The sequence below is a fragment of the Schistocerca nitens genome, chromosome 1 (assembly GCF_023898315.1).
Source record: "Schistocerca nitens isolate TAMUIC-IGC-003100 chromosome 1, iqSchNite1.1, whole genome shotgun sequence".
NCBI classification, from domain to species: Eukaryota; Metazoa; Arthropoda; class Insecta; order Orthoptera; family Acrididae; genus Schistocerca; species Schistocerca nitens.
The window spans coordinates 276,280,042-276,305,829 of record NC_064614.1 but is presented as its reverse complement, the minus strand read 5'-3'; the positions used below and the strand labels follow the sequence as shown (position 1 = coordinate 276,305,829).

At 44.1% G+C, this 25,788-nt stretch overlaps 1 protein-coding gene across 1 annotated transcript in view; it reads right to left on the bottom strand.

Annotated features, from left to right (window-relative positions):
• LOC126243161 (lachesin-like) overlaps window positions 1-25,788 on the bottom strand; it is a 1,186,501-nt gene that overhangs the window by 46,123 nt on the left and 1,114,590 nt on the right. Inside the window, exons 6-9 of the mRNA XM_049948146.1 lie at window positions 14,514-14,669; window positions 14,096-14,224; window positions 7,166-7,303; window positions 131-280 (exon numbers count right to left, since the gene is read on the bottom strand). Coding sequence (XP_049804103.1) covers window positions 131-280; window positions 7,166-7,303; window positions 14,096-14,224; window positions 14,514-14,669 — 573 coding nt within the window. The remainder of the gene's footprint in view (window positions 1-130; window positions 281-7,165; window positions 7,304-14,095; window positions 14,225-14,513; window positions 14,670-25,788) is intronic.

The following is a 25,788-nucleotide window of genomic DNA, read 5'->3' as shown; positions in this document are numbered from 1 at the left end:
TAATTTTTTGGAGCTGTGCTGGACAGAGAACTCAAATTCTGGAACACTATGATCTTATGCACAAATCACATAAATGCGTCAGTCATCATGCTGTGTGTAGCAGAGCGTAGTTTAGCACAAAAAGCATTACCTTCGAGTCTGATGACGCCGTCCGCTTCACCCAGGGAATTGCTGGCAATGCAGCGGTAAGCGCCGAAGTCCTGTGGAGATACGGCGCGGATCTTGAGCAGCATATACTTGTGGTAGCCGCTGTCCACAGTCACCGCCTCGTATTTGTCACCTAATCCAACAACAAGTACGTAACTCATTAGAGAATCGCTATCGCCTGTGGCCAGTTGAACACCTGGCACATTAAGGGGCTCCGGAAAGGCTCAAAATCATGAAAAGTTCAATTTTTACTTTTTTGCGTTTTCTGAATCTGCAGACTATTACCTTTTAATAGATATATAATTTATTCAATTCCGAAGACTACAACTATTTTTAAATTTTTTTGAAATGTGTTCTACATGGGCGTGACCCACTGTGGCGCTGTTAAACTACTGTCAAATGGTGTTATTATTAACGTCCGTGTTCATCAGGTACATTTTAGTGATGTGAGATAAAGTATGTGTTGTGGCTAACCTGTGATGGTTCAATATATATCGCTGGTGTGATTGTCGATTGTTTCATGTTTATTTACTCTGTCGTTATCTCGAAAATATTCGTAATTAATTCTGTTTCTTGAGTCTCTGTTTTGTTGAAGTATAATAATGAGTAAAAGTAAAGTTATTAGAAATCCTCTGAAGGCTTTTAAGAAAAGGAGAAATGTTGGAAAGCCAAAGGTATTTAGAAATATGGGAATGAAGATAGGTTCTAACACGGTACGAGCGATGCTTGCTTTAGACAAGGAACGCCTTCGGGCTGCAGACAGGGCTGTAAACAGTCTAGAAATACAAGCAAGAGTAAACAGGAGGAGGAACAAGAGGAAGTTGGAGGAGGAGTTTGCAGAGGATGAAGATAATCCATCCTATGGACCTGGAATGCACTAAAAAGTTAATCCAATCCTTGTCGCTCGATTCCCAAAACTTTTATTTTCTCATACTAATTACATGTTTTCTAAGGATCTTCCAAACATATTTGTTTCAAACTTTCAGTAAATGTTACACAGTACCTTCTGCATAATTTAACACAGCCTTTTTCCAAGAAACTGTACATTTTTGAATATATAAATAAAAAATTGCAAAAAAATGTTGTGAATTTTCATTACAATTGAAAAAAAATCATCTTTAATAACTGAACTAAAATTTTGTAAAATCCCTGTGTTAAGTTGTATCCCATATTCCAATAAATAATCTGTAAAAAGTTCAACTTCCTACCTCAAATGCTTTGTGAGGAAAGATGTAATTTATAAGCGTTATTTTAACATTGCAAGTATAGGGCGTTCCGGAGCCCCTTAAGTGTACAATGGTTTGTGAGGTAACCAAAGCAGGAGCCTCAGCAAGTACAGGGTCGCGCACGAAATGTGTTTCCAATTGTTTCTTTCACAATGTTTGACGCACATTAGATATCCCGCTGGGATCTCTACAGCAGTACCAGCAGAGCTTGGAAAAATAAATGAGTTACGAAAGGACGTTTAATTCACGATACTGCCGCTAGGAGACCAGTAAGCAGCAACGAAAGACTGACAACACAGACATTATCGGCAGTTGTGTTACTTTTTCATGAAACGAAAAGCCTTGTTGTGACTCAGAGGCGTTTTCGACAACAGTTTAACACACGATGGGTCCCTTGCAAGAAGACCATCCACAGGTTGTACGATAAATTTGTACAGGAAGGAACAGTATTGGAAGCGAAGCGATCTCGGCGTAAGCCTGTTTGTTCACCGGAGAATATTGATGCGGCACGAGTTGTTGTACAGAGAAGTAATCGTGTAGAACGGCAGCAGTGCAACTGGGAATATCCAGACGCTCCGTTCAACGCATTCTTAAAAGTGACCTCCATATGTACCCATACAAGATGACATGTGCACAGAAGCTCACTGAAGAACACAAGCAGCAGATACTGTCTGCTCAGTGGGCGGAGGATAGGGAAGAAACTCTCAGCAACGTTTGGTTTTCAGACTAGGCGCATTTTCATTTAGACGGTGTGGTTCACAAACAAAATGTACGCTTTTGGGCCACTGAAAACCCAAAAGTGCTTCATGAACGACAACATTATGCTCCGAGGATTACAGCGTGGGCAGCAATTTCCAGTCACGGACTTATTGGACCCTTTTTCTTTGAAGAAACTGTGAACAGCGAGCGTTCTTTTAGCATGCTTCGCAGTAGCTTCATTCCACAGCTTCTTGCTACTGCCTTGCCCTTCAACACGCAATGGTTCATGCAAGATGGAGCAAGGCCACATACTGCAAACACTGTGTTGGAGTTATTACACGAGCATTTCGATATGCGGATCATTTCACTTAGGTTTTCAGGTCGCTTCAATGACGGACAAAATTGGCCCCCCAATAGTCCAGACCTCAGTCCATGTGACTTTTTCCTTTAGGGGTACCTAAAGGAAAAAATTTTCCCGAAACGTCCACGTGATTTAATGGAGCTCAGAAGACTTATTCTTCAAGCTTGCAGTGAAATTACGAAAGACATGTGCCGTAGGGTAATCACTAACTTCAATGTTCGTTTGAAGGAAGTTAGGAAACGAAATGGTGGACATATTGAGCATGTGCTGAATTAGAACAAATCTCCATGGACGGCTCTTCATTGTAGTACATGTTCCTTTCAGATTGTATGGATAATAAAGTTTATATTCAAAAACAAAATGGTAACACATTTCGTCCGCCACCCTGTATCAGGTCGTTCAAAAGTGCACATATAATTGGTATAAGCAGTGGAATTTACATAATTATTGTCGTGGTATTTTTAAGCACACGTACGACTATGCCCTATAGAGTTTCTGTACCTTCCAGTGAACTGCGTTGTTTACTCTTTCGTCATGAAATTCATCATATCGCCATGATAGCAATTTCACTTCAGAACAAGTCCCGGTCACTGACCAGTCTTTACCTTTTATAGTTAAATGAACCACCAACAAACTGCTACCTGGTATTTACACCAAACACTTATGACGATGTTAAGAAATTATTGAAAAAATCAAATGAGGCGGTCGTTACTGATCACTGCATGCGTGCATTGTATTACAGCAGATATATGTCTAGACAGTTAATAACAAATTCATGGCAAAAAAATTGTTACTTTTTTATGTGTATAGACCGAAGCGGTGACTGAAATTTTGAACTCTGGCCTCCTGTCTACTAGGCAGGTGCGCTAGCCACTAAGCCATTTTGGCACAGCGGTCCGCACAACTGCACGGATGACCCAGGCACGTTCCCTCCTAGGTCTAAGTTTTCACTGCCCCCTTCAGTCTATGTACATAAAATCGTATCTGTATGAGACCAGTAAAGTCTCTGAAATTGTGTCATTTCATTTGCACGAGTACCTGCACGTGGGTTGCAGGCTGGATCGTAAGCAAAAGACCCGGGTTTGATTCCCGGCCTTGGCACAAATTATCACTCACCGCTTCGGTCTATATAGATAAAGATAACTTTATGAGACCAGTAAGGTCTAGAAAATGTGTCATTTCATTTTGCAATATTTTTGATACCACCGATTCTTCGCTCGATCCATTCTATTCGTTTTAATTTATATTATTTTACACTTGAGTCTGAAACCTTCTTCAGGGTTTTGAGATATGTTAGTGTGATTGTCACATTTTACCTTATTTCTCATCAATATGATTACTCACACGTGAAATAAGAATACTAATCGAAAAAGAGAAAGTTTTCCCTTTTGATTTTCCAACTTTTCAATTTTTTCACCAACCGATTTTCGGTATCTATAATAATAATAATAATTATGCAAGAGATAATAAACAACACAGAAAACTCATTTAAGAAAGAAAATATGTATTAAATACAGATGTTACGAAAAACGAAATAGTAAATGTAAAAGTGCTCTTGAAGTTTTGCAAAAACGAATCATCGATCCTCACACAACTACGATCAAAAAAGACCAGCCAGAAATGACTGTAAATCACAACCCTTTATCATACCGGTCAATACCAAACAATCAGTAGTGACAAAATATTGTGCACTATCTTACTTATTGGCTAGATTTCTATTACGTAAATAGCTCATTCAGGATAAATAATTAGTCAAATGGAGCAGATCTACATTCAAGATGAATTTCACAATTTTGTGTGTCGTAACTTCTTTATCACCTTTCAGCTCAGTAGGTGCATCGTTTTTTTTTTTTTTTTTTCTGCGGCTGTGATAGTTTACACTTGACGATAGCTTAAAAAGTTGGAGAACCCATTAGCGAATAAATAAAATCTGTTCCAGAATAACGATAAAATATTTCTTCTTTATTATTTATAAATCATTTTGCTATGTCCGGACACATGATCCAATGTCAGTTATGGAAAGGTATATCAACTAAGTAGAGAGGTAAATATACAATATGAATTTAGCAAAGGTCGTGACAAATAAATGGAAAGAGAAGGCCTAATTAACAGTTGCGTTGATACTGTGTCAATGCAGAACGATACATCCGTCTCACCTCATAGCAAGTAACAAAAGGTGGTTTTGGTACTTCTATCCCTTTTCTTCTTCTTGGGTTATAAGGGTCTCAAAGCAGACGTATCGATCTCACATGTTGCCTCCAAACGCTTCCCTCTTGTGCTATTTCCTGTCAGCTACTTACAACCTTCCAGTTGCAGTGTTTTAATTTCATTTACCACCGAGCGAGGTGGCGCAGTGGCTAGCACACTGGACTCGCATTCGGGAGGACGACGGTTCAATCCCGCGTCTGGCCATCCTGATTTAGGTTTTCCGTGATTTTCCTAAATCGCTCCAGGCAAATGGTGGGATGGTTCCTTTGAAAGGGCACGGCCGACTTCCTTCCCCGTCCTTCCCTGATCCGATAAGATCGATGACCTCACTGTCTAGTCTCCTCTCGCAAACAACCCCAACTCGTTTTCCCTTGTACACCTGTGTCTTACCCTTGGTCTATTACCAAATTACTTCTCCATGGATGTTGTCGAAACCACTTGATCCTCTTTCATTCTCATCAGATGGCCTGCCCAGTGAAGCCTTCTGGAATTTATTGTGCTCGTTATCGTTCTTGTTACGACAGCATATGGATTTCCATATTGTGTCTTCTCCTCCAGCTTTGCGATTCATTATCATAGTATTGAGCAAAAATATTCATAAAAACTTTGTTTTCAAATGCTTGTGGCTGGTGACTGGTGATCTTCCCTTTTAGCTAAACTCCATATTTCTGGTCCATAGGCTAAGACTGGTCTGTTGAGTGTTACGTAGCTTCATTTTAGTTTTCCTTGTTTGTATTTTGGACCCTAGAAGTTTTTGTAGGGTTGTGTTATCTCTTTGTAGTCCCATTTTTCATTTCTATTTGTCTATCATTGCACCTGGATTAATGAACTCCTCAGCACTTTAGAATTTACGGTTGCCGATTATTACATGCAATTGTTTGTCATGTTCATTTCTACACTTTGTTTTCCGGGCGTCTACTTTTAGGCCAAATTTGGTTGCTTCTTCTACAAGCTCCACAAGTAACCGTCTATTCTCTATTTCACTTTCTGCACTGAGCACTATATCATCTGCAACGATAAAACCTTATTTCTTTGAAGGATCCCAGCTGGTACTTACTTGGGTTTTCTCGCAACTCTCTCGAAGACTACCTTAACAAGAAGAGAGGACAGACGATCTCCCTGCCGTACTCCAATTTTATTTTTAAAATGGTCATATTTTATTCCGTTTAGCAAAACCCTTCTTATGTTTCCATCCATGCACATTTTACAACGATTTATACGTTTCATTGGAAAATCCTAGAACCAAATCCTAGGGAGCCATAAACTTATAAATCAATGAACAAGTAATGTATTTTTCTTTCATGTTCCCATAGTTTCTCATTTATTGTTCGGATTACAAATATATTGTCAGTAGTGGATCTATTCCTGCAAAAGCAGTTTTGATAATCCCTAGTTATAGTTTCTGCTTACTATTTCAATTGGTTCAACAACAAACAAGATAAAATCTTATAGACTATGTTAAATAGTGACATTCCGCTACAGTTTCCGAAGTCTGTCGCATTTTTATGTATTGGGACTTCTTTCCGTTAGCGTGATGTATTCATAATTTTCCAGATTATCTGTATCGGGGGCTACAAACATTTATGCGGTGCTCCTCCCTTCTAGTTTAGTACCTCAGCTGAAAATCCATCACTCCAAATTGCACTGCTACTTTTTTGGGCATTAGTACTTGCCGGCACTTCTTATGTTGGTCATTATTAGGGCTGCTTCTGGAATTTATAATTAGTGATTATGGATCACATTCATAAAACAGCTTCTTCCCAGCTTATTATTTGCAGCTAGGAGGATGACTCCTTTTATTCTGTTCTATGACTCATTACTGGTCGTTTCATGATTTTATCTCTCGCTACTTAAAATATCAGATCGGTTTGAAACTTCAACCTTGTATTTTAGTATATCTTCTGTTCTCATTACATTTTCCAGATCAAATCTGGTCACGTTTCTTGGGTTGATTTGCGGTTTAGGCGCTGCTTTCAGTCTGATTCTCACTGTGATGTTTCTGTAGCACTAAGAAATTCATGTAAATCATATATTACGTAACATTCAGCCCGTTTCAGTCTTTCAACTTCCAGTCCTCCAGTTTTTCGTCACTGCTTCTGAGAATTTTCATTCGACTAATTGCAAAATCTGTGTTGAACTTATCCTGGAATAGTCAAGTGTATTTCATTGGGCCGTAAAAGATCGACTACAAGAGAAATTAATCACACTAATTTAACTCTTTTACACTGATATATTACTCATATTTTTCTATCGATGAGAACAGAGTGGTCTTGTTTAATACAGTTTGGTAACTGTTATTGGAAATTTTTCATGGAAAAACCACGCGTAATCTAAAAGTTCTGTGAGATTCGGTTCACAATCCAACTCAATGGAAAGAAATGCGCAATGGAAGAATGGATGTGCCAGCGTGAAACTAGCTGCCTTAGTGCCCTCAGCCGAGCTCTGAGTGTCTTTCCCCGTAGCTGTTTCGCAGTTTACAAGCGCGGCGAATGCATTAGAGCCGGCAGCAGGGCAGAGTACGTACCGGAGAGGATCATGTCTCCGCGGCCGTTGGCCCAGTAGTTGATGGAGGCGGGGTACGCCTCCGAGTGGCACTCGAGGGACACGTCCTGCCCCAGGTAGGCCGCCTCCAGCTGGTTAGGGATCGACAGCAGCGGCGGAACTGTGCAAAAATGTAACAATGTCAAAACGGCTACAGTTTCGTATCTTACATGAAAAACACAACCTAACGCAACATCCCCGGAACAGCTGTACATGAGAGTCGCCATTTAAATATTTACAAGTGAACAGTGGATGGCTCTACTGAGATGCGACATTGCCGTTATTTAAAATTGTCGTATGTTGTTGTTAAAACAATGAAAGTTTAGAAACTGGTGGAGAAATTTGTTGACCGTGAGCTTTTAAAGAAGCGGTGTCGTGGAAGACGGAAACTTCTTGTGTAGGTTTATATTGGATGATTTTTGCAACTGTTATGATTTGTCTAAAAGCAAGAAATGAAATCGATGAGAGAAACATTTGAAGCGTCTTTGAACAATGCTGGAACTCACGTACAGAAAATTATGCTGCCCTTTCTCTGTTACCTACATAACAAATAATCATTGAACTTTAAATTCTAAAACGGTACCTCGCTGTACAAGATTTCGAGAAATCATTCAAATGCACTTCTGTAATCTATATTTTTTCTTACTATTAGGAGAATCTTTTCACAAACCATTTGAACGTTTTCTTTTTCATTATTTTTATATTTTCAAATTTCGTTCAGAAAACATGAAATATACTGTCTTTAAATATCTGTCGGTATTCTATTATTATCAGAAGTGTACAGGGTAACTGAGGGGGAATGGTCAGTATTCAGGTATACGAGAGAGAAGATCATGCGAAGCAAAAAAGGCAAGTAAACATACCTTTAATGCATACCTTAAGAGCTATGAACACTTTTACTGTGGAAGAGATGTTTTTACGTTAGCGAAGATGAGCACGTGCTGTTAGCTCTTTAGGTACGGACCTTAGAACCTATGTTTACTGGAACTTTTCTTGTTTTGATGCATACAACAAATCCTCAAAATACTGAAAGCAGAGACCTTGCAGTAGAATGGGTTTCTTTCACGGTATGAAGATGAATAAGTGCTCATAGCTCTTTGTTGTTGTTGTTGTTGTTGTTGTTGTGGTCTTCAGTCCTGAGACTGGATTCATAGCTCTTAAGGAATGCGTTTTAGAACCCATGCTTAGTAGATTTCTTTGCTTCGAATCGTCGTCCATGTCATATCCCTGAACACTGACGATTCCTTCCGGGACACACTATATAGATCAGGAGAGAGCAGCTTTTCGTGAAATATTTCCATTTCACCTGAAATTTATAATGTCCCACTCAAGGCATGCAATGTTCACCAGCCGCTGTGCGATTCTCTGCCACACGGCGTCATCTGCTTGCGGTTTAGGGAGCTTGAACTCAGCATACCCTTCTACCGGCCGTTGTTGTCTTTCACAGCCTGGAGCCGCTACTTCTCAATCAAATTGCTCCTCACTTGGCATCACGAGTCGGAGTGCACCCCATTCCAGTCCTCCCACTAAGGAAAAATCCTGGTAGAACCGATAACAGAATTCGCGTCCTCCACGCGAGAGTTGGACTCTATGATTACTCGGCTACGGAGGCGAACCAAATCACTAGCTGAGTTTTTCTTAATTATCTTGGTTACATTGACACACTTAAATCTTTCTGTGTAAAACCTGACCTCACCCTGATCAGTCTGATATCCGGTTTGTGCATTTAGCACTCTTCGTTTAGCTGTGAAGTGCGAACAAATATTTTCCCTCAGATCACTTATTAAGTTCTCTGAATTACCCTGATTTCTTTCGGTTCATACCTTTTTTTCTTTTTTTTAATTCATTCTGTAATTGCAGGGGGAACCTCGCTTTCGTTCCGCTCAACGCCACTGAAGGGGACTGGGATATGGCTTACCGATAGATACCGACATCCTTAGCTATAGTCTACAGTCAATTTTGCGTTAACATTTAGCTGCGAAAAAGATTTGTTTCCGATGGCTTCCGCGTAATGTGAACAAAACTCAAAACAGGCTCATGGCGCCTGGCGTAAGGAAATGCAGAAAAAATTATAGTGAACAAGTGCAAATCCGTATACATTTCAACAGGAGTCGCTGGTATATTCGTGCAAGCTCGTAAGGAATGATCAATTGTTTCGGTGTTCCAGGATGAACCGAAACCAACAAAAAAAGATCAGTATTTATTGTATCTTTCACTATACTGGATTTGATGTCACCATTGTTTTGGAGGATCAAGAGCAGGCAATGACGAAAGGAATACTGCTATCTGCTTGCCGCAAATCATCGATGAAATGAGGAAGAACAACCGTCATCTTAACCATGTCAGGCCGGCCGCGGTGGTCTAGCGGTTCTGGCGCTGCAGTCCGGAACCGCGGGACTGCTACGGTCGCAGGTTCGAATCCTGCCTCGGGCATGGGTGTGTGTGGTGTCCTTCGGTTAGTTAGGTTTAAGTAGTTCTAAGTTCTAGGGGACTTATGACCTAAGATGTTGAGTCCCATAGTCCTCAGAGCCATGTCAGGTGTCACTCGACAAGTAAAACAATTATTTATCTGACAGAAAAAAAATCATCGAGTCACTGTATCTCTGGTCGTATTCGCCTCGTATAGCACTTAACAAACTTCTTTGATGTTGTTGTGTGAACAGCGATTTTCATTATTTCAAGAAGTTGTTGTTTCTTTCCTAAATTATCTGTTTGCGGGGGTTGATCATGTCACCTTTCGAATTCCTGGCGCCACTAGCTCGATCCTGTGGTTTCAGTCCACGAAGATCTTTGCTCGAGGTTGTTGATAGGGGAGAGGGCATTCGTGGCGACTTGGGGAGTGGTAACAGAGCAACTAACGCGAGCATTTGCGCAAGCGTCATCGACGAGTAGAGGCATATTTATGGGCCGATTTCAATACGTGGCTGACTTCGAGTGCCGCCTCCGTGCGTGGCCTGGCCAGCCAGCTCTGGGTGTGTGTGTGGGTGTGTGTGTGGGGGGGGGGGGATAGGGGGGGGGGTGTCCGGCCTCATCATAGAAGAAGCACGTTATCGCTCTGTCTCAGGAAACAGCATCGGCACACACAGTTTAAGATGTCCTGTTAACAGACAACCAAAGGTAGTATCGACTCAATAAAAGCAAATAACACCCCCACTTCAAGAATCCAAGTGATATTGAAATAGATCGGTTAATGAATCGAAACGATCGTAACAGACCTATAAGTGTCAATATGAAAATAACAGTTAAGACCTCAAAATCCAAAACTTGACTGAAGCTCATGAATCGAAGCTGAAGCTTGCCTGTTCCAAAGGGGGCCCAGAAATCAGCACAGTGAAACTGGCTTCAACTCTCTCATCGGTGTGCCACGTCGCAGAGCTGGTTGACCAGGGTATTCACGCAGGTGGCACTCGAGTTCAGCCACGGATTCAGATCGACCCACAAATATGCCCAGCAACCACTCGCCGGACTCCGCGCCCAAGACGCAAGCGCAAGTGCTCGCGTTAGTCGCCGGCTGTACCTCTCACACCACCCTCCTCGCTCCGTTACCACTCCCCAACTGGCCACCCCACAACACACCCCGTTCCCCCATCAATGAGTGTGGAAAAACTGACTGAAATGTATGTAAAATAATGTAATTTAAATACGAATATTTCGAGAAAGACTAATGCGATTTTTGGCAAAGAATGTAGAGTTATTAAAATACACAGTAAGGACCACGAAATGAGTGGACAACAGCAAACTACGGCCCTGACATCGTAGCCGACACCGGGCACAAGGCACTATCGTAACCTACGGTGTTGTCATTGCCGTTTTAAGTTAATAAAACATTCTTTAACGGATGGCACAGCCTCCATTGATTGTTCTGCAATCGTCTAATCACACAATAATAGGTCTCTCTGCATATGAATACTCAGAAGTTACATTACTGATGCTGAGGGTTGACTGCCAATGCTGCACAAAGTGTCGAACCTCCACACGTGCTCCTGCATTTCCTGCAGTTTTCTAGAGTTGAAACTACACTACAAAAGCCAGAATCATCCTAACATGATTATGTGCAACGTTACGCTACAGGCATCTGCGTATTGAGGGGTTTTGAATTTTTTTAAAAGTGGAAATTAATGGTTTTCTGCGTGGGAGTGAGTTTTACTAGCCAGTGCAGACAACAAAAAGATTTAAGAGTTAAGTTTTATGCTATTCCTAAGAACATTGAGACAAAAATAAAACAGACAAATGCAAGTGCACGGACGGATGTGATTACGGTGGCTAGTGATTAAGTGAGTTCAGTACATTTTTCTCATGTGGATTACGAAAGGGATTAGAAAAATGAACCGTTGAATCTTTCTCCGAAACCAAAGCAGAAGCTGATCCTGTTTCAACCTTGTATTTTCCATCCTCGAGAGATTATTTATGAAGTTGTTACGAACCTAAAAACCAGAGAAAAATACATGAGTAGAAACAAAGTTCCGTAAAGACGTAGAAGCACTTTCACGGGTGTGTTGTTACCAAGTAATGTACAAATTGCTAATAAAGGAAACATTCAAAATGTTCAAATGTGTGTGACGTCTTATCGGACTTAGCTGCTAAGGTCATCAGTCCCTAAGGTTACACACTACTTAACCTAAATCATCCTAAGAACAAACACACACACACCCATTCTCGAGAGAGGACTTGAACCTCCGCCGGGAGCAGCCGCAAAGTCCATGACTGCAGTGCCTGAGACCGCTCGGCTAATGCCACGCGGCAAAGGAAACATTAACTGTGAACACAAACTGTGCTGTAAAGCGACACTGTGCATTTCTGACAGCAACTGGAAAATTTCGAAAAATAAATAAAAGAATTTAGGCAAACGAACACAGATGTACAGGCTCGTCTCTCTTGGTGTAAAGCTGAGTTACTTAAAATACACTGATAAGCTGAAACATTATGACCACTGCCCACCGCGAAGATGCATGCAGCCTGGTGGCGTTCAACGCACTTGACACGTTAGGAAAGGTATGTAAGCGGAGAAGGCACGGTTCAAAATGGTTAAAATGGCTCTAAGCACTATGGGACTTAACATCTGAGGTCATCCGTCCCCTAGACTTATAACTACTTAAACTTGACTAACCTACGGACATCACGCACATCCATACCCGAGGCAACATTCGAACCTGCGACCGTAGCAGCAGCGCGGTTCCGAACTGAAGCGCCTAGAATCGCTCGGCCACAGCGGCCGGCTAGAAGGCACGGACGGGGGATCCCCTCGCGAACATATGGGCTGCAAATCGGGGAATCCATTAAGGTAAGCGACTTTGACAAAGGTCAGATTATTATTTTGCAGAATCTGTGAGCGAGCTCTCGAAAACAGCGAAACTGGTCGAATGTTCACGTGCTACTGTAGTGAGAATCTATGGAAGGAGGTAGATGGTTCAAATGGCTCTGAGCACTATGGGACTCAACTGCTGTGGTCATAAGTCCCCTAGAACTTAGAACTACTTAAACCTAACTAACCTAAGGACAGCACACAACACCCAGCCATCACGAGGCAGAGAAAATCCCTGACCCCGCCGGGAATCGAACCCGGGAACCCGGGCGTGGGAAGCGAGAACGCTACCGCACGACCACGAGATGAAGGAGGTAGAAAGACAGTGAAACTACCATTGGGCGCAAAATGGTTGGAAGTCAACGATTCTTCACAGGACACGGGGTTCAGAGGCCTATCTGCTCTGTAGAGTAGGACACATGGTGGTCTGTGGCATCTCTACCGAAAGAGCACAATACTGGTGCACGGACAAATGTTACGAAGCACATTACTGGTCGCACGTTGTTGAACGTGGAGCTCCGCAGCAGACCACCCCTATGCGTTCACATATTGATCCAACGACATCGTCAATTACAATTTTAGTGGGCGCAGGACCATTGTGATTCGAGTGCCAGTCAATGGGAACGGGTCTCCTGTTCGGATGAAACATTTTTCCTACACTAGGTCAACGGTCGTCTCCGTAGATGCCGTCATCGAGAGGAACGGCGCCTCGAAACGTGCGGCGAGCCACGGACGCAGGCTGGTGGGAGCATTATTATGGTATCATTATTATGGTATGGGAGTCATTCTCCTGCCGTTGCATTGGAGCTGTGGCAGTAATCGAAGACACGCTGACAGCTGCGAAGACCTACATCCTTTCGTGCCTGATGTCTTCTCCAAAGGCGATGTCATTTTCAGTAATGTAATTGTCCGTGTCTCAGAGCCTGAACCGTGTTACAGTGTTTTGAGTAGCATTATAGTGAACTCACTTTGATCTCTCGGCGACCAAATTCGTCTGATGTGAATCCTATGGAACCCACCACTGTCGCTGTCGGGTGCCATCACCTCCGGCGCAGATCAGCGGCCAGTTATGAACGCGAGTTACATGCATCTGTGCTCAGACATCGAATGTCACATACCTCTGTAAACCTACCAACAAACTGTCGGATCCCCGATGCGCGGAATCAGTGGTGTATTTCGCTCCAAAGACGGACAAACGAGCTATTAAGTAAGTGGTCATATTGTTTAAAGTTACCAGGGTATACCATTTTCGAAAAGTGGGTTAGGGCTCTCTTTCTATCAACAGAAAGTGGTTATGAAAGCATGGTGTACTAACTGGTTATCTGAAGATACTGGAAGGGCTGTTTTTAAATGATGGTAGCATTGTTTATTTAACTAATAAGTTAGTAATGGTAATACACAATAACATGAAAAATACCCATTGTATTCTCAGTGAGGGTAGAAGTATGCGAGATGTGCCTGTTACGTACTATGCGTTACTGTGAGGCTAGAGCGTCAGTCGTGATGTCACCTGCCGCAGCATATCTGCGTGTGTCACCTACTGTGTATCCCCGCAGGAGTGAAGAATGTTTCTCTCTCGTTGTTAGGTTTCTAATTTAAAGGGGTACTCACACTGGACGCGCAGCACGATCCTGCGGCTGGCGCTGGGCGGCACGCCGTTGCTGGCGATGCACAGGTAGGCGCCCGTGTGCAGGCGGCTCACCGACGCCAGCCGCAGATCCTCGCTGGGCACCTCCGGCACTGCGGCACAAGGGGACAACCTCTCAGGTGGGTACCGTGGTGTCACACAGAGCAATATCCATTTACAGCACTGATAAAAATACACTATCTGACCAAGAGAATACGGGCACCGCCTCCCTTTCGCACCATAAACAACTTAATATTTTGCGAAGCCGGAGGAAAACGTTAAATACATAATCAACGCAATGGGTATCCCTTTAAGGCTGCGGTGAGCTGCTGTAATGCAGAGCACCATCTCGACCGTACTGTCAGGCAGCAGAGCGGCTGGCAGGGGGCGTGGCGCACGCACCGTGGCGGCCGGCGTAGGCGATGGTGCCGCCGTCCTCGCGACGCCAGGTGACGGCGGGCTCGGGGTGTCCCCTGGCGCGGCACGACAGCGTCACGTCCTGCGACTCGCGCACCACCACCTCCGACGGCGCCGACTGCTCCTCCAGCGTCGGCGACACTGCAACAGCCGAGCACGCAATCTGCTTTATACCCAGCAGACACGGAGCAGCTTTCACGTCTCTCCGACTCTGCGAGCAATCGGAACTTCTGCACTACCCCTTTATTTCGAAATACACGGCACAGAATATCTAACGTCGATCAGTTGTAGAATTTAGGATCACGTATTATGTTCGAGTGTAAAGACATTTCTGGAGACTAGATAGCTACCCTGTAGGAATCGTTTGAAACCCAGCTCACGCTATTCGTCCACGAGACTGAGAGGGCCAGAGATACGGGTTCCCAGGTAGATGCCGTGTTTTTTGACATCCGCAAGGCATGTGATACAGTTCCCCACAGTCGTTTAATGAACAAAGTAAGAGCATATGGACTATAGACCAATTGTGTGATTGGAGTGAGGAGTTCCTAGATAACATAACAACAGCATGTCATTCTCAATGAAGTCTTCCGAAGTAAGAGTGATCTCAGGTGTGCCGCAGGGGATAGTCGTAGGACCGTTGTTTTTCACAATATACACTCCTGGAAATGAAAAAAAGAACACATTGACACCCGTGTGTCAGACCCACCATACTTGCTCCGGACACTGCGAGAGGGCTGTACAAGCAATGATCACACGCACGGCACAGCAGACACACCAGGAACCGCGGTGTTGGCCGTCGAATGGCGCTAGCTGCGCAGCATTTGTGCACCGCCGCCGTCAGTGTCAGCCAGTTTGCCGTGGCATACGGAGCTCCATCGCACTCTTTAACACTGGTAGCATGCCGCGACAGCGTGGACGTGAACCGTATGTGCAGTTGACGGACTTTGAGCGAGGGCGTATAGTGGGCATGCGGGAGGCCGGGTGGACGTACCGCCGAATTGCTCAACACGTGGGGCGTGAGGTCTCCACAGTACATCGATGTTGTCGCCAGTGGTCGGCGGAAGGTGCACGTGCCCGTCGACCTGGGACCGGACCGCAGCGACGCACGGATGCACGCCAAGACCGTAGGATCCTACGCAGTGCCGTAGGGGACCGCACCGCCACTTCCCAGCAAATTAGGGACACTGTTGCTCCTGGGGTATCGGCGAGGACCATTCGCAACCGTCTCCATGAAGCTGGGCTACGGTCCCGCACACCGTTAGGCCGTCTTCCGCTCACGCCCCAACATCGTGCAGCCCGCCTCCAGTGGTGTCGCGACAGGCGTGAATGGAGGGACGAATGGAGACGTGTCGTCTTCAGCGATGAGAGTCGCTTCTGCCTTGGTGCCAATGATGGTCGTATGCGTTTTTGGCGCCGTGCAGGTGAGCGCCACAATCAGGACTGCATACGACCGAGGCACACAGGGCCAACACCCGGCATCATGGTGTGGGGAGCGATCTCCTACACTGGCCGTACACCGCTGGTGATCGTCGAGGGGACACTGAATAGTGCACGGTACATCGAAACCGTGATCGAACCCATCGTTCTACCATTCCTAGACCGGCAAGGGAACTTGCTGTTCCAACAGGACAATGCACGTCCGCATGTATCCCGTGCCACCCAACGTGCTCTAGAAGGTGTAAGTCAACTATCCTGGCCAGCAAGATCTCCGGATCTGTCCCCCATTGAGCATGTTTGGGACTGGATGAAGCGTCGTCTCACGCGGTCTGCACGTCCAGCACGAACGCTGGTCCAACTGAGGCGCCAGGTGGAAATGGCATGGCAAGCCGTTCCACAGGACTACATCCAGCATCTCTACGATCGTCTCCATGGGAGAATAGCAGCCTGCATTGCTGCGAAAGGTGGATATACACTGTACTAGTGCCGACATTGTGCATGCTCTGTTGCCTGTGTCTATGTGCCTGTGGTTCTGTCAGTGTGCTCATGTGATGTATCTGACCCCAGGGATGTGTCAATAAAGTTTCCCCTTCCTGGGACAATGAATTCACGGTGTTCTTATTTCAATTTCCAGGAGTGTATATAAATGACCTTGTGGACAATATCGGAAGTCCACTGAGGGTTTTTGCGGATGATGCTGTAGTGTATCGAGAGGTTGTAACAATGGAAAATCGTACTGAAATGCAGGAGGATCTGCAATGAATTGACGCATGGTGCAGGAAATGGCAATTGGAGCTCAATGTAGACAATGTGCAGGGAATACCTAGAAAGAAAGATCCTTTATCACTTAGCTACAATATAGCAGGTCAGCAACTGGAAGCAGTTAATTCCATAAATTATCTGGGAGTACGCATTAGGAGTGATTTAAAATGGAATGACCATATAAAATTAATCGTCGGTAAAGCAGATGCCAGACTTAGATTCATTGGAAGAACCCTAAGGAAATGCTGTCCGAAAACAAAGGAAGTATGTTACAGTACACCTGTTCGCCCTCTACTTGAATACTGCTCACCAGTGTGGGATCCGTACCAGATAGGGTTGATAGAAGAGATAGAGAAAATCCAACGGAGAGCAGCGCGCTTCGTTACAGGATAATTTAGTAATCGCGAAAGCGTTACGGAGATGATAGATAAAATCCAGTGGAAAACTCTGCAATAGAGACGCTCATTAGCTCGAAACGGGCTTTTGTTGAAGTTTCGAGAACATACCTTCACTGACGAGTCAAGCAGTATATCGCTCCCTCCTACGTATATCTCGCGAAGAAACTATGAGGATAAAATCAGAGAGATTAAAGCCCACACAGAGGCATATCGACAATCTTTCTTTCCACGAACAATACGAGACTGGAATAGAAGGGAGAACCGATAGCGGTACTCAAAGTACCCTCCGCCACACACCGTCAGGTGGCTTGCGGAGTATGGATGTAGATGTAGACGTAGATGTAGAAAACAAAAACTGGACGCGAGGCGTGCTTATACGATGATCGTTCAACAGATAATTAAAGTGTTTTGGTTTTATTCAGAACTCCATTTACCACATTATTCCCCACTCTTTTGGCTACAAAATCACAGTCTTCCAGATAATCTCCTTTCAATACGACGACCTTACGCCACCTCAGTGGGAAGGCCTCTATGCCTACAGGGCACCACTGTACCGGCCGTAGCTAACGCCATGCTGCATCAGTAACCGCTACATCATCAGTGTACCGTTTCCCGAGGAATGCATCCTTTGTTAGGCCAAACACATGGAATTCGGAAGGTGCGAGATTCGGGCTGTACGGTGCATCAGGAAGAACAGTACAATGAAGATTTGTGAGCTCCTCTCGAGTGCTCATACTAGTGGGAGGCCTTGCATTATCATGGCTGGCCGCTGTGGCCGAGCGGTTCTAGGCGCTTCAGTCCGGAATCGCGCTGCTGCCACGGTCGCACGGTCGAATCCTGCCTCGGGCATGGATGTATGTGATGTCCTTAGGTTACTTAGATTTAAGTAGTTCTAAGCCCAGGGGGTACGTACCCGTGGTCTAGGGGTAGCGTCTTTGACTCATAATCAAAACGTCTTCGGTCCCGAGTTCGATCCCCCGCCTAAATTTTGATAAATAATCAACATTGGCGACCGAAGACTTCCGGCATAAGAAGTCAGCCTCATTCTGCCAACGGCCTTGTCAAAGAGGGCGGAGGAGCGGATAGAGGTTCAGGGCACTCTCTTGTCCTAGGGGTGGGAAGAATCAGCAATGATCAACGACATGAGGATGCAGAAGGCAATGAAACCACTGCATTAAAGACACGTAACGTATATCCACAGGACATGTGGCCTGTAATTGAAGAAGTGTCATGATGATCTCTCCATTGGCAAAAGATTCCGGAATAGTCCCCCATTCGGATCTCCGGGAGGGGACTGCCAAGGGGGAGGTTACCATGAGAAAAAGATTGAATAATCAACGAAAGGATAACGTTCTACGAGTCGGGACGTGGAATGTCAGAAGCTTGAACGTGGTAGGGAAACTAGATAATCTGAAAAGGGAAATGCAAAGGCCCGATCTAGATATAGTAGTGGTCAGTGATGTGAAGTGGAAGGAAGACAAGGATTTCTGGTCAGATGAGTATCGGGTGATATCAACAGCAGCAGAAAATGGTATAACAGGTGTAGGATTCGTTATGAATAGGAAGGTAGGGCAGATGGTGTGTTACTGTGAACAGTTCAGTGACCAGGTTGTTCTAATCAGAATCGACAGAAGACCAACACCGACAACGATAGTTCAGGGATACATGCCGACGTCGCAAGCTGAAGATGAACAGATAGAGAAAGTGTATGAGGATACTGAAAGGGTAATGCAGTGTGTAAAGGGGGACGAAAATCTAATAGTCATGGGCGACTGGAATGCAGTTGTAGGGGAAGGAGTAGAAGAAAAGGTTACAGGAGAATATGGGCTTGGGACAAGGAATGAAAGAGGAGAAAGACTAATTGAGTTCTGCAACAAGTTTCAGCTAGTAATAGCGAATACCCTGTTCAAGAATCATAAGAGGAGGAGGTATACTTGGAAAAGGCCGGGAGATACGGGAAGATTTCAATTAGATTACATCATGGTCAGACTGAGATTCCGAAATCAGATACTGGACTGTAAGGCGTACCCAGCAGCAGATATAGACTCAGATCACAATATAGTAGTGATGAAGAGTAGGCTGAAGTTCAAGACATTAGTCAGGAAGAATCAATACGCAAAGAAGTGGGATACGGAAGTACTAAGGAATGACGAGATACGTTTGAAGTTCTCTAACGCTATAGATACAGCAATAAGGAATAGCGCAGTAGGCAGTACAGTTGAAGAGGAATGGACATCTCTAAAAAGGGCCATCACAGAAGTTGGGAAGGAAAACATAGGCACAAAAAAGGTAGCTGCGAAGAAACCATGGGTAACAGAAGAAATACTTCAGTTGATTGATGAAAGGAGGAAGTACAAACATGTTCCGGGAAAATCAGGAATACAATAATGCGAGTCGCTGAGGAATGAATTAAATAGGAAGTGTAGGGAAGCCAGGACGAAATGGCTGCAGGAAAAATATGAAGACATCGAAAAAGATGTGATTGTCGGAAGGACAGACTCAGCTTACAGGAAAGTCAAAACAATCTTTGGTGACATTAAAAGCAACGGTGGTAACATTAAGAGTGCAACGGGAATTCCACTGTTAAATGCAGAGGAGAGAGCAGATAGGTGGAAAGAATACATTGAAAGCCTCTATGAGGGTGAAGATTTGTCTGATGTGATAGAAGAAGAAACAGCAGTCGATTTAGAAGAGATAGGGGATCCAGTATTAGAATCGGAATTTAAAACAGCTTTGGAGGACTTACGGTCAAATAAGGCAGAAGGGATAGATAACATTCCATCAGAATTTCTAAAATCATTGGGGGAAGTGGCAACAAAACGACTATTCACGTTGGAGTGTAGAATATATGAGTCTGGCGACATACCATCTGACTTTCGGAAAAGCATCATCCACACAATTCCGAAGACGGCAAGAGCTGACAAGTGCGAGAATTATCGCACAATCAGCTTAACAGCTCATGCATCGAAGCTGCTTACAAGAATAATATACAGAAGAATGGAAAAGAAAATTGAGAATGCGCTAGGTGACGATCAGTTTGGCTTTAGGAAAAGTAAAGGGACGAGAGAGGCAATTCTGACGTTACGGCTAATAATGGAAGCAAGGCTAAAGAAAAATCAAGACACTTTCATAGGATTTGTCGACCAGGAAAAAGCGTTTGACAATATAAAATGGTGCAAGCTGTTCGAGATTCTGAAAAAAGTAGGGGTAAGCTATAGGGAGAGACGGGTCATATACAATTTTTACAATAACCAAGAGGGAATAATAAGAGTGGACGATCAAGAACGAAGTGCTCGTATTAAGAAGGGTGTAAGACACTACTCTTCAATCTGTACATCGAGGAAGCAATGATGGAAATAAAAGAAAGGTTCAGGAGTGGAATTAAAATACAAGGTGAAAGGATATCAATGATACGATTCGCTGATGACATTGCTATCTGAAAGTGAAGAAGAATTAAATGATCTGCTGAACGGAATGAACAGTCTAATGAGTACACAGTATGGTTTGAGAGTAAATCGGAGAAAGACGAAGGTAATGAGAAGTAGTAGAAATGAGAACAGCGAGAAACTTAACAAAATGGTTCAAATGGCTCTGAGCAATATGGGACTCAACTGCTGTGGTCATCAGTCCCCTAGAACTTAGAACTACTTAAACCTAACTAACCTAAGGACATCACACACATCCATGCCCGAGGCAGGATTCGAACCTGCGACCGTAGCAGTCGCACGGTTCCGGACTGCGCGCCTAGAACCGCGAGACCACCGCGGCCGGCAGAAACTTAACATCAGGATTGACGGTCACGAAGTCAATGAAGTTAAGGAATTCTGCTACCTAGGCAGTAAAATAATCAATGACGGACGGAGCAAGGAGGACATCAAAAGCAGACTCGCTATGGCAAAAAAGGCATTTCTGGCCAAGAGAAGTCTACTAATATCAAATACCGGCCTTAATTTGAGGAAGAAATTTCTGAGGATGTACGTCTGAGTACAGCATTGTATGATAGTGAAACATGGACTGTGGGTAAACCGGAACAGAAGAGAATCGAAGCATTTGAGATGTGGTGTTATAGACGAATGTTGAAAATTAGGTGGACTGATAAGGTAAGGAATGAGGAGGTTCTATGCAGAATCGGAGAGGAAAGGAATATGTGGAAAACACTGATAAGGAGAAGGGACAGGATGATAGGACATCTGCTAAGACATGAGGGAATGACTTCCATGGTACTAGAGGGAGCTGTAGAGGGCAAAAACTGTAGAGGAAGACAGAGATTGGAGTACGTCAAGCAAATAATTGAGGACGTAGGTTGCAAGTGCTACTCTGAGATGAAGAAGTTAGCACAGGAAAGGAATTCGTGGCGGGCCGCATCAAACCAGTCAGTAGACTGATGACCAAAAAAAAGCCTATGAGACTGATGACCTCAGATGTTAAGTTCCATGGTGCTTAGAGCAATTTGAATCATTTGAACGATTGTCATGGAGAAGGAGTTCATTTGCATTTTAGTGGTAACGAACACGCTGAAACCGTTTCTTCAGTTTCCTGAAATGCACAATGAGGGAACACATCAAACCGAAATACCCCTTCCGAGTGTCAGAAGCCCGTCGCCTTGACTTAACCTGCTGAAGGTGTGTATTTGAACATTTTCTTTGCAGGAGAGGTCGCACGTGGGAGATCGGACGGGTGTGCATGACGTTGTTACAATGATGACAGGCGCCTGGCCTGACGACTCACTGGGCTTTTCTTCAGTTCCAGGCCTCTGTGGGCATTCCGCAAGCGCCTATGAATATCTGCGATGCTCTAGTTCTCCACAAAAGCAACAGCTCTCTGCTTGGAACGCACCTTCGTTACAGACGCCATTATGAAGGCTGCGTATAGCGCCGCCACCAATTGCAACGTCATGAATCTATAGGGGCTCAAGCAGGAACATTCCACGACGCTCCCACAACAAATTCTACAGTGCTTCAGCCGAAATTGGCAGAGAAAAAAGTATTTTACTACTTATCGTACAGCCGTCGTACATTAATTTGCAGTGTGTCCAGATCACCAAATGAAAAAGACAAACATTTTTGTAGTTACAAAACCGTCTGTTTCCCATGGGGGGTTTTCACAGCACTCCTCACCAACATCAATACGTAGTGGAACATGCTCTTGCTCGGATACTGGTTTGAATCCGGCGTTCCATTGGTGAGATCATCAAGCCATCCCTGGTCCCAGTTGTCCCATATTTCAATGACATTCTACCTAAGTCGCGCAGAGTAGGTGGTCGTTGTCGACGTTGTTCACAACAATACGATGAGCAGACGAGTTACTAGCATCCGAGCAAGAGCATGTTCCACTACCTATTGACGTTGCTGAGGAGTGCTCTAAAAATCACCCCATGGGAAACAGACGGTTTTCTCATTACAAAAATGTTTTTTTTTATTCTCATCAAAATCATGGCGATACTATTGGTTGAGGAATCTCGTCTCCGTATCGTAGAGTAGTGAGGTTGCCCTCAAGAGCCACAAGAAGTGACCATGGACCTATGTAAGGCCAGAGGTTCATCCGCCACCATCTTGGGGCACATGAAGGAACACAGTGCTGGAGACATTCGATATTACCCGGCTGTCTCTAAACTCGTTGTCTGTGATTATCAGAGCACAAAGAGAAATAAGTTTCGTCGAAAACATCCAAAGCCAGACCGGGGCGTCTATTCTGCATGATTCCTTGTCCGTCTATAACAGTGTCCACTGTGTTATGGTGTTTAACGTGGTACTCGCTATGGTCTTCGGGAACAGAGAATCGCTTCATTCAATCGTCTCCTAACATTTTGATGCGGTAGATGACGTCCTGCAGCCTTTTCTAATGCCGAATTCAGTTCTGGAGCGTTCAGCCTATGCATCCATTTTCTCAAAGGTCGTAGATATCGATCACCCTGTCCACCTGTCAAACGTGGACGGCCAGTGCGGTGTAAGTCTTCAATGCTACCTGTCAACTGGAACCGATTCCATACCCACGCCACATCACTTTGACTGCGGTGCACACGTCGGGCAACTTCCATGGTTGACAAGTCTTCTGCACATAACATGATGATGCGGTACCCACCTTGGTCAGGAATGTCCTTCGCGGCATGATGGATATTTACTCTACTATTCCACAAATATTTCAAAGGCGTCACTACTAGTACTTTACTTTCACCTTGAATGCTGCAATCCATTGGAGAGCGGCGTTCCACCGCCGGCAGCTCTCATGGTAACTTAGTGTATGTTTACAAACAACGTCGGTAGTGACCTATCGATCGGTACAGGAACTGTCACATTAGCAACGCACATGCACAACATATCGAGGTGAAGCCCAAATTTTCTTGATGTGTGTGTACTGAAACTGCTAATGGCTTTGTTCAAAAAAATGGTTCAAATGGCTCTGAGCACTATGGGACTCAACTGCTGAGGTCATTAGTCCCCTAGAACTTAGAACTAGTTAAACCTAACTAACCTAAGGACATCACACACATCCATGCCCGAGGCAGGATTCGAACCTGCGACCGTAGCGGTCTCGCGGTTCCAGACTGCAGCGCCAGAACCGCGCGGCCACTTCGGCCGGCAATGGCTTTGTCTCAGTGGTAGCACAGGTTCCCGAAAGATCACCGAAGTTAAGCGCTGTCGAGATTCGGTAGAACTTCTACTAGTGACCGTCCGGGTCTGCCCAGCGCCGATGGCAAGTGGGTGCACTCAGCCCTTGTGAGGCAATTGAGGAGCTACCTCCTTGAGAAGTAGCGGCTGCGGTCACGAAAGCTGAGGATGATACAGCGGTCGGTCGTTACCATTGGGCCTTCCCAGAAATGTTCAAACGGAGAGTACATTGAAACCAAAATGTTACATTCTAGCTTCCCGATAATGAGTCCAAATCTTTGAACATCAACTTCGGTTTTACCCGCCAATTACATTCCAACACCACGAAGGAGCAGTAAATAAAAAATTCTGAATATCAGGAAAGATTACGCAGAAATTTGAATGATGGTAGTTTGTGAAAAACTAAATAATTTGGAAATAGATGGAGAAGTAATTGTTGTAGGTGTGCAAAAGACAAAATATCTTGGGCTATTAAATGAAATCAGTGATAGGATTAATAAAGAACGAGCAATAACAAGGAAAATTAACTCCGTTCCATGCAACAAAAAAATAAGAACGGAGAAGAGATGCCAGGGTCGTTTTAAAACAAAGTGAATTATTTCAGATCAAGACGAAACTCAGGCTGTACTAGGATGGATAGGATAAGAAATGAATTTCCTTTACTTCACGTCTATGTTCACAATTTTTTATGTCATTAGACTACCGATTATGGTTTATAGCGACTATCTGTTTCATAAAAACATGTCCTAATATACTGGTCCCATAGTGGCCATAGTGACCATAGTAACCATAGACGTGAAGTAAAGGAAATTTATTCTACTATTCGCTGATGGCTGGGTGTTGTGTGCTGTCCTTAGGTTAGTTAGGTTTCAGTAGTTCTAAGTTCTAGGGGACTGATGACCATAGATGTTAAGTCCCATAGTGCTCAGAGCCATTTGAACCATTTCTACTATTCGCCACCATGTTGCAGTTTGTGAAGGTTAAGAAATGGATAAGTGTATCTGTGACGACATCCAACAGAAACAGCAGATGTGGAATAGGATGAATGAAGAAAGAATACCAGATAGGAAGCTACGATGGCTACCATCCAAGCCAGGGCTTCACAACATACGTGCTCGCGGAGCAAGCTGTGAGCAGCAAGGCGTGAGCACGGAGCAGCGCGAGCACGCTACCCCCACTACCGGACCAGAGCGGGGAGTGGGGAGAGTCATGTGAGGCACACAACAGCTGCCGCCAGTCAATGTAAATCCGCGGCCACCTGCAGGGATATCACTCACGAATTATTACTGCGACAAATGAAACAAATAAAGGAGAATGTACACGTGCCAGATAATTTTATTAGCTTAGTGTATGCCTCTACATTCGTATTAATTTGTGAACTGTTACACAATAAAAGGTGTCACTGAAGTGTGGGATTCTCGGTTATCTTGTACTTTTTGCCCTTTACAATTGCGTTTATGTTCGGAGTGATTGTTCTTGTACATTGTAGGCGCAGCGTGCAATTTAAATTTCGATCAGAAAATGCGTTTCTCAGGCGCGTCTTGTTACATTTCATTGCAGGGAACAGTTGTTCACAAACATACGTGGAACCGAACATTGATATTATTGTAGCCGCCAGTTTGGGCAAACGAGGAAATCTATGCTGAGGGAAGTGTCTGTAGAATTCCAAAATGTTTTTCTTGTTCTGAAATTTGTCTCTGTATTCTCTGTCACACTGCAGGTCAATAATTTCTAGTTGCAGCTCAGGACGAATCTCTTCAATATTCGCTGAATATGGAGAGGAGAACAGATCAAAATCACTGTCTAGTGCTGTCCGATCTTGATAGCGTTGATCAAATTCTTCCTTAAGGGCAACTAAACTATGTGAATAACGTTCACAGTTTTTGTGAACATCTTGCATGGATGGTAATTTAGGAAAATGAGCTAGATTTCCTGTTTCCAGCTGACTCACCCAAAGTGTCAATTTCATTTTAAAAGCTCGTATTCGATCTATGAAATGAGTAATTAACAGATCTTTACCTTGTAGTGAAATGTTCAAAGCATTCAGATGGCTAG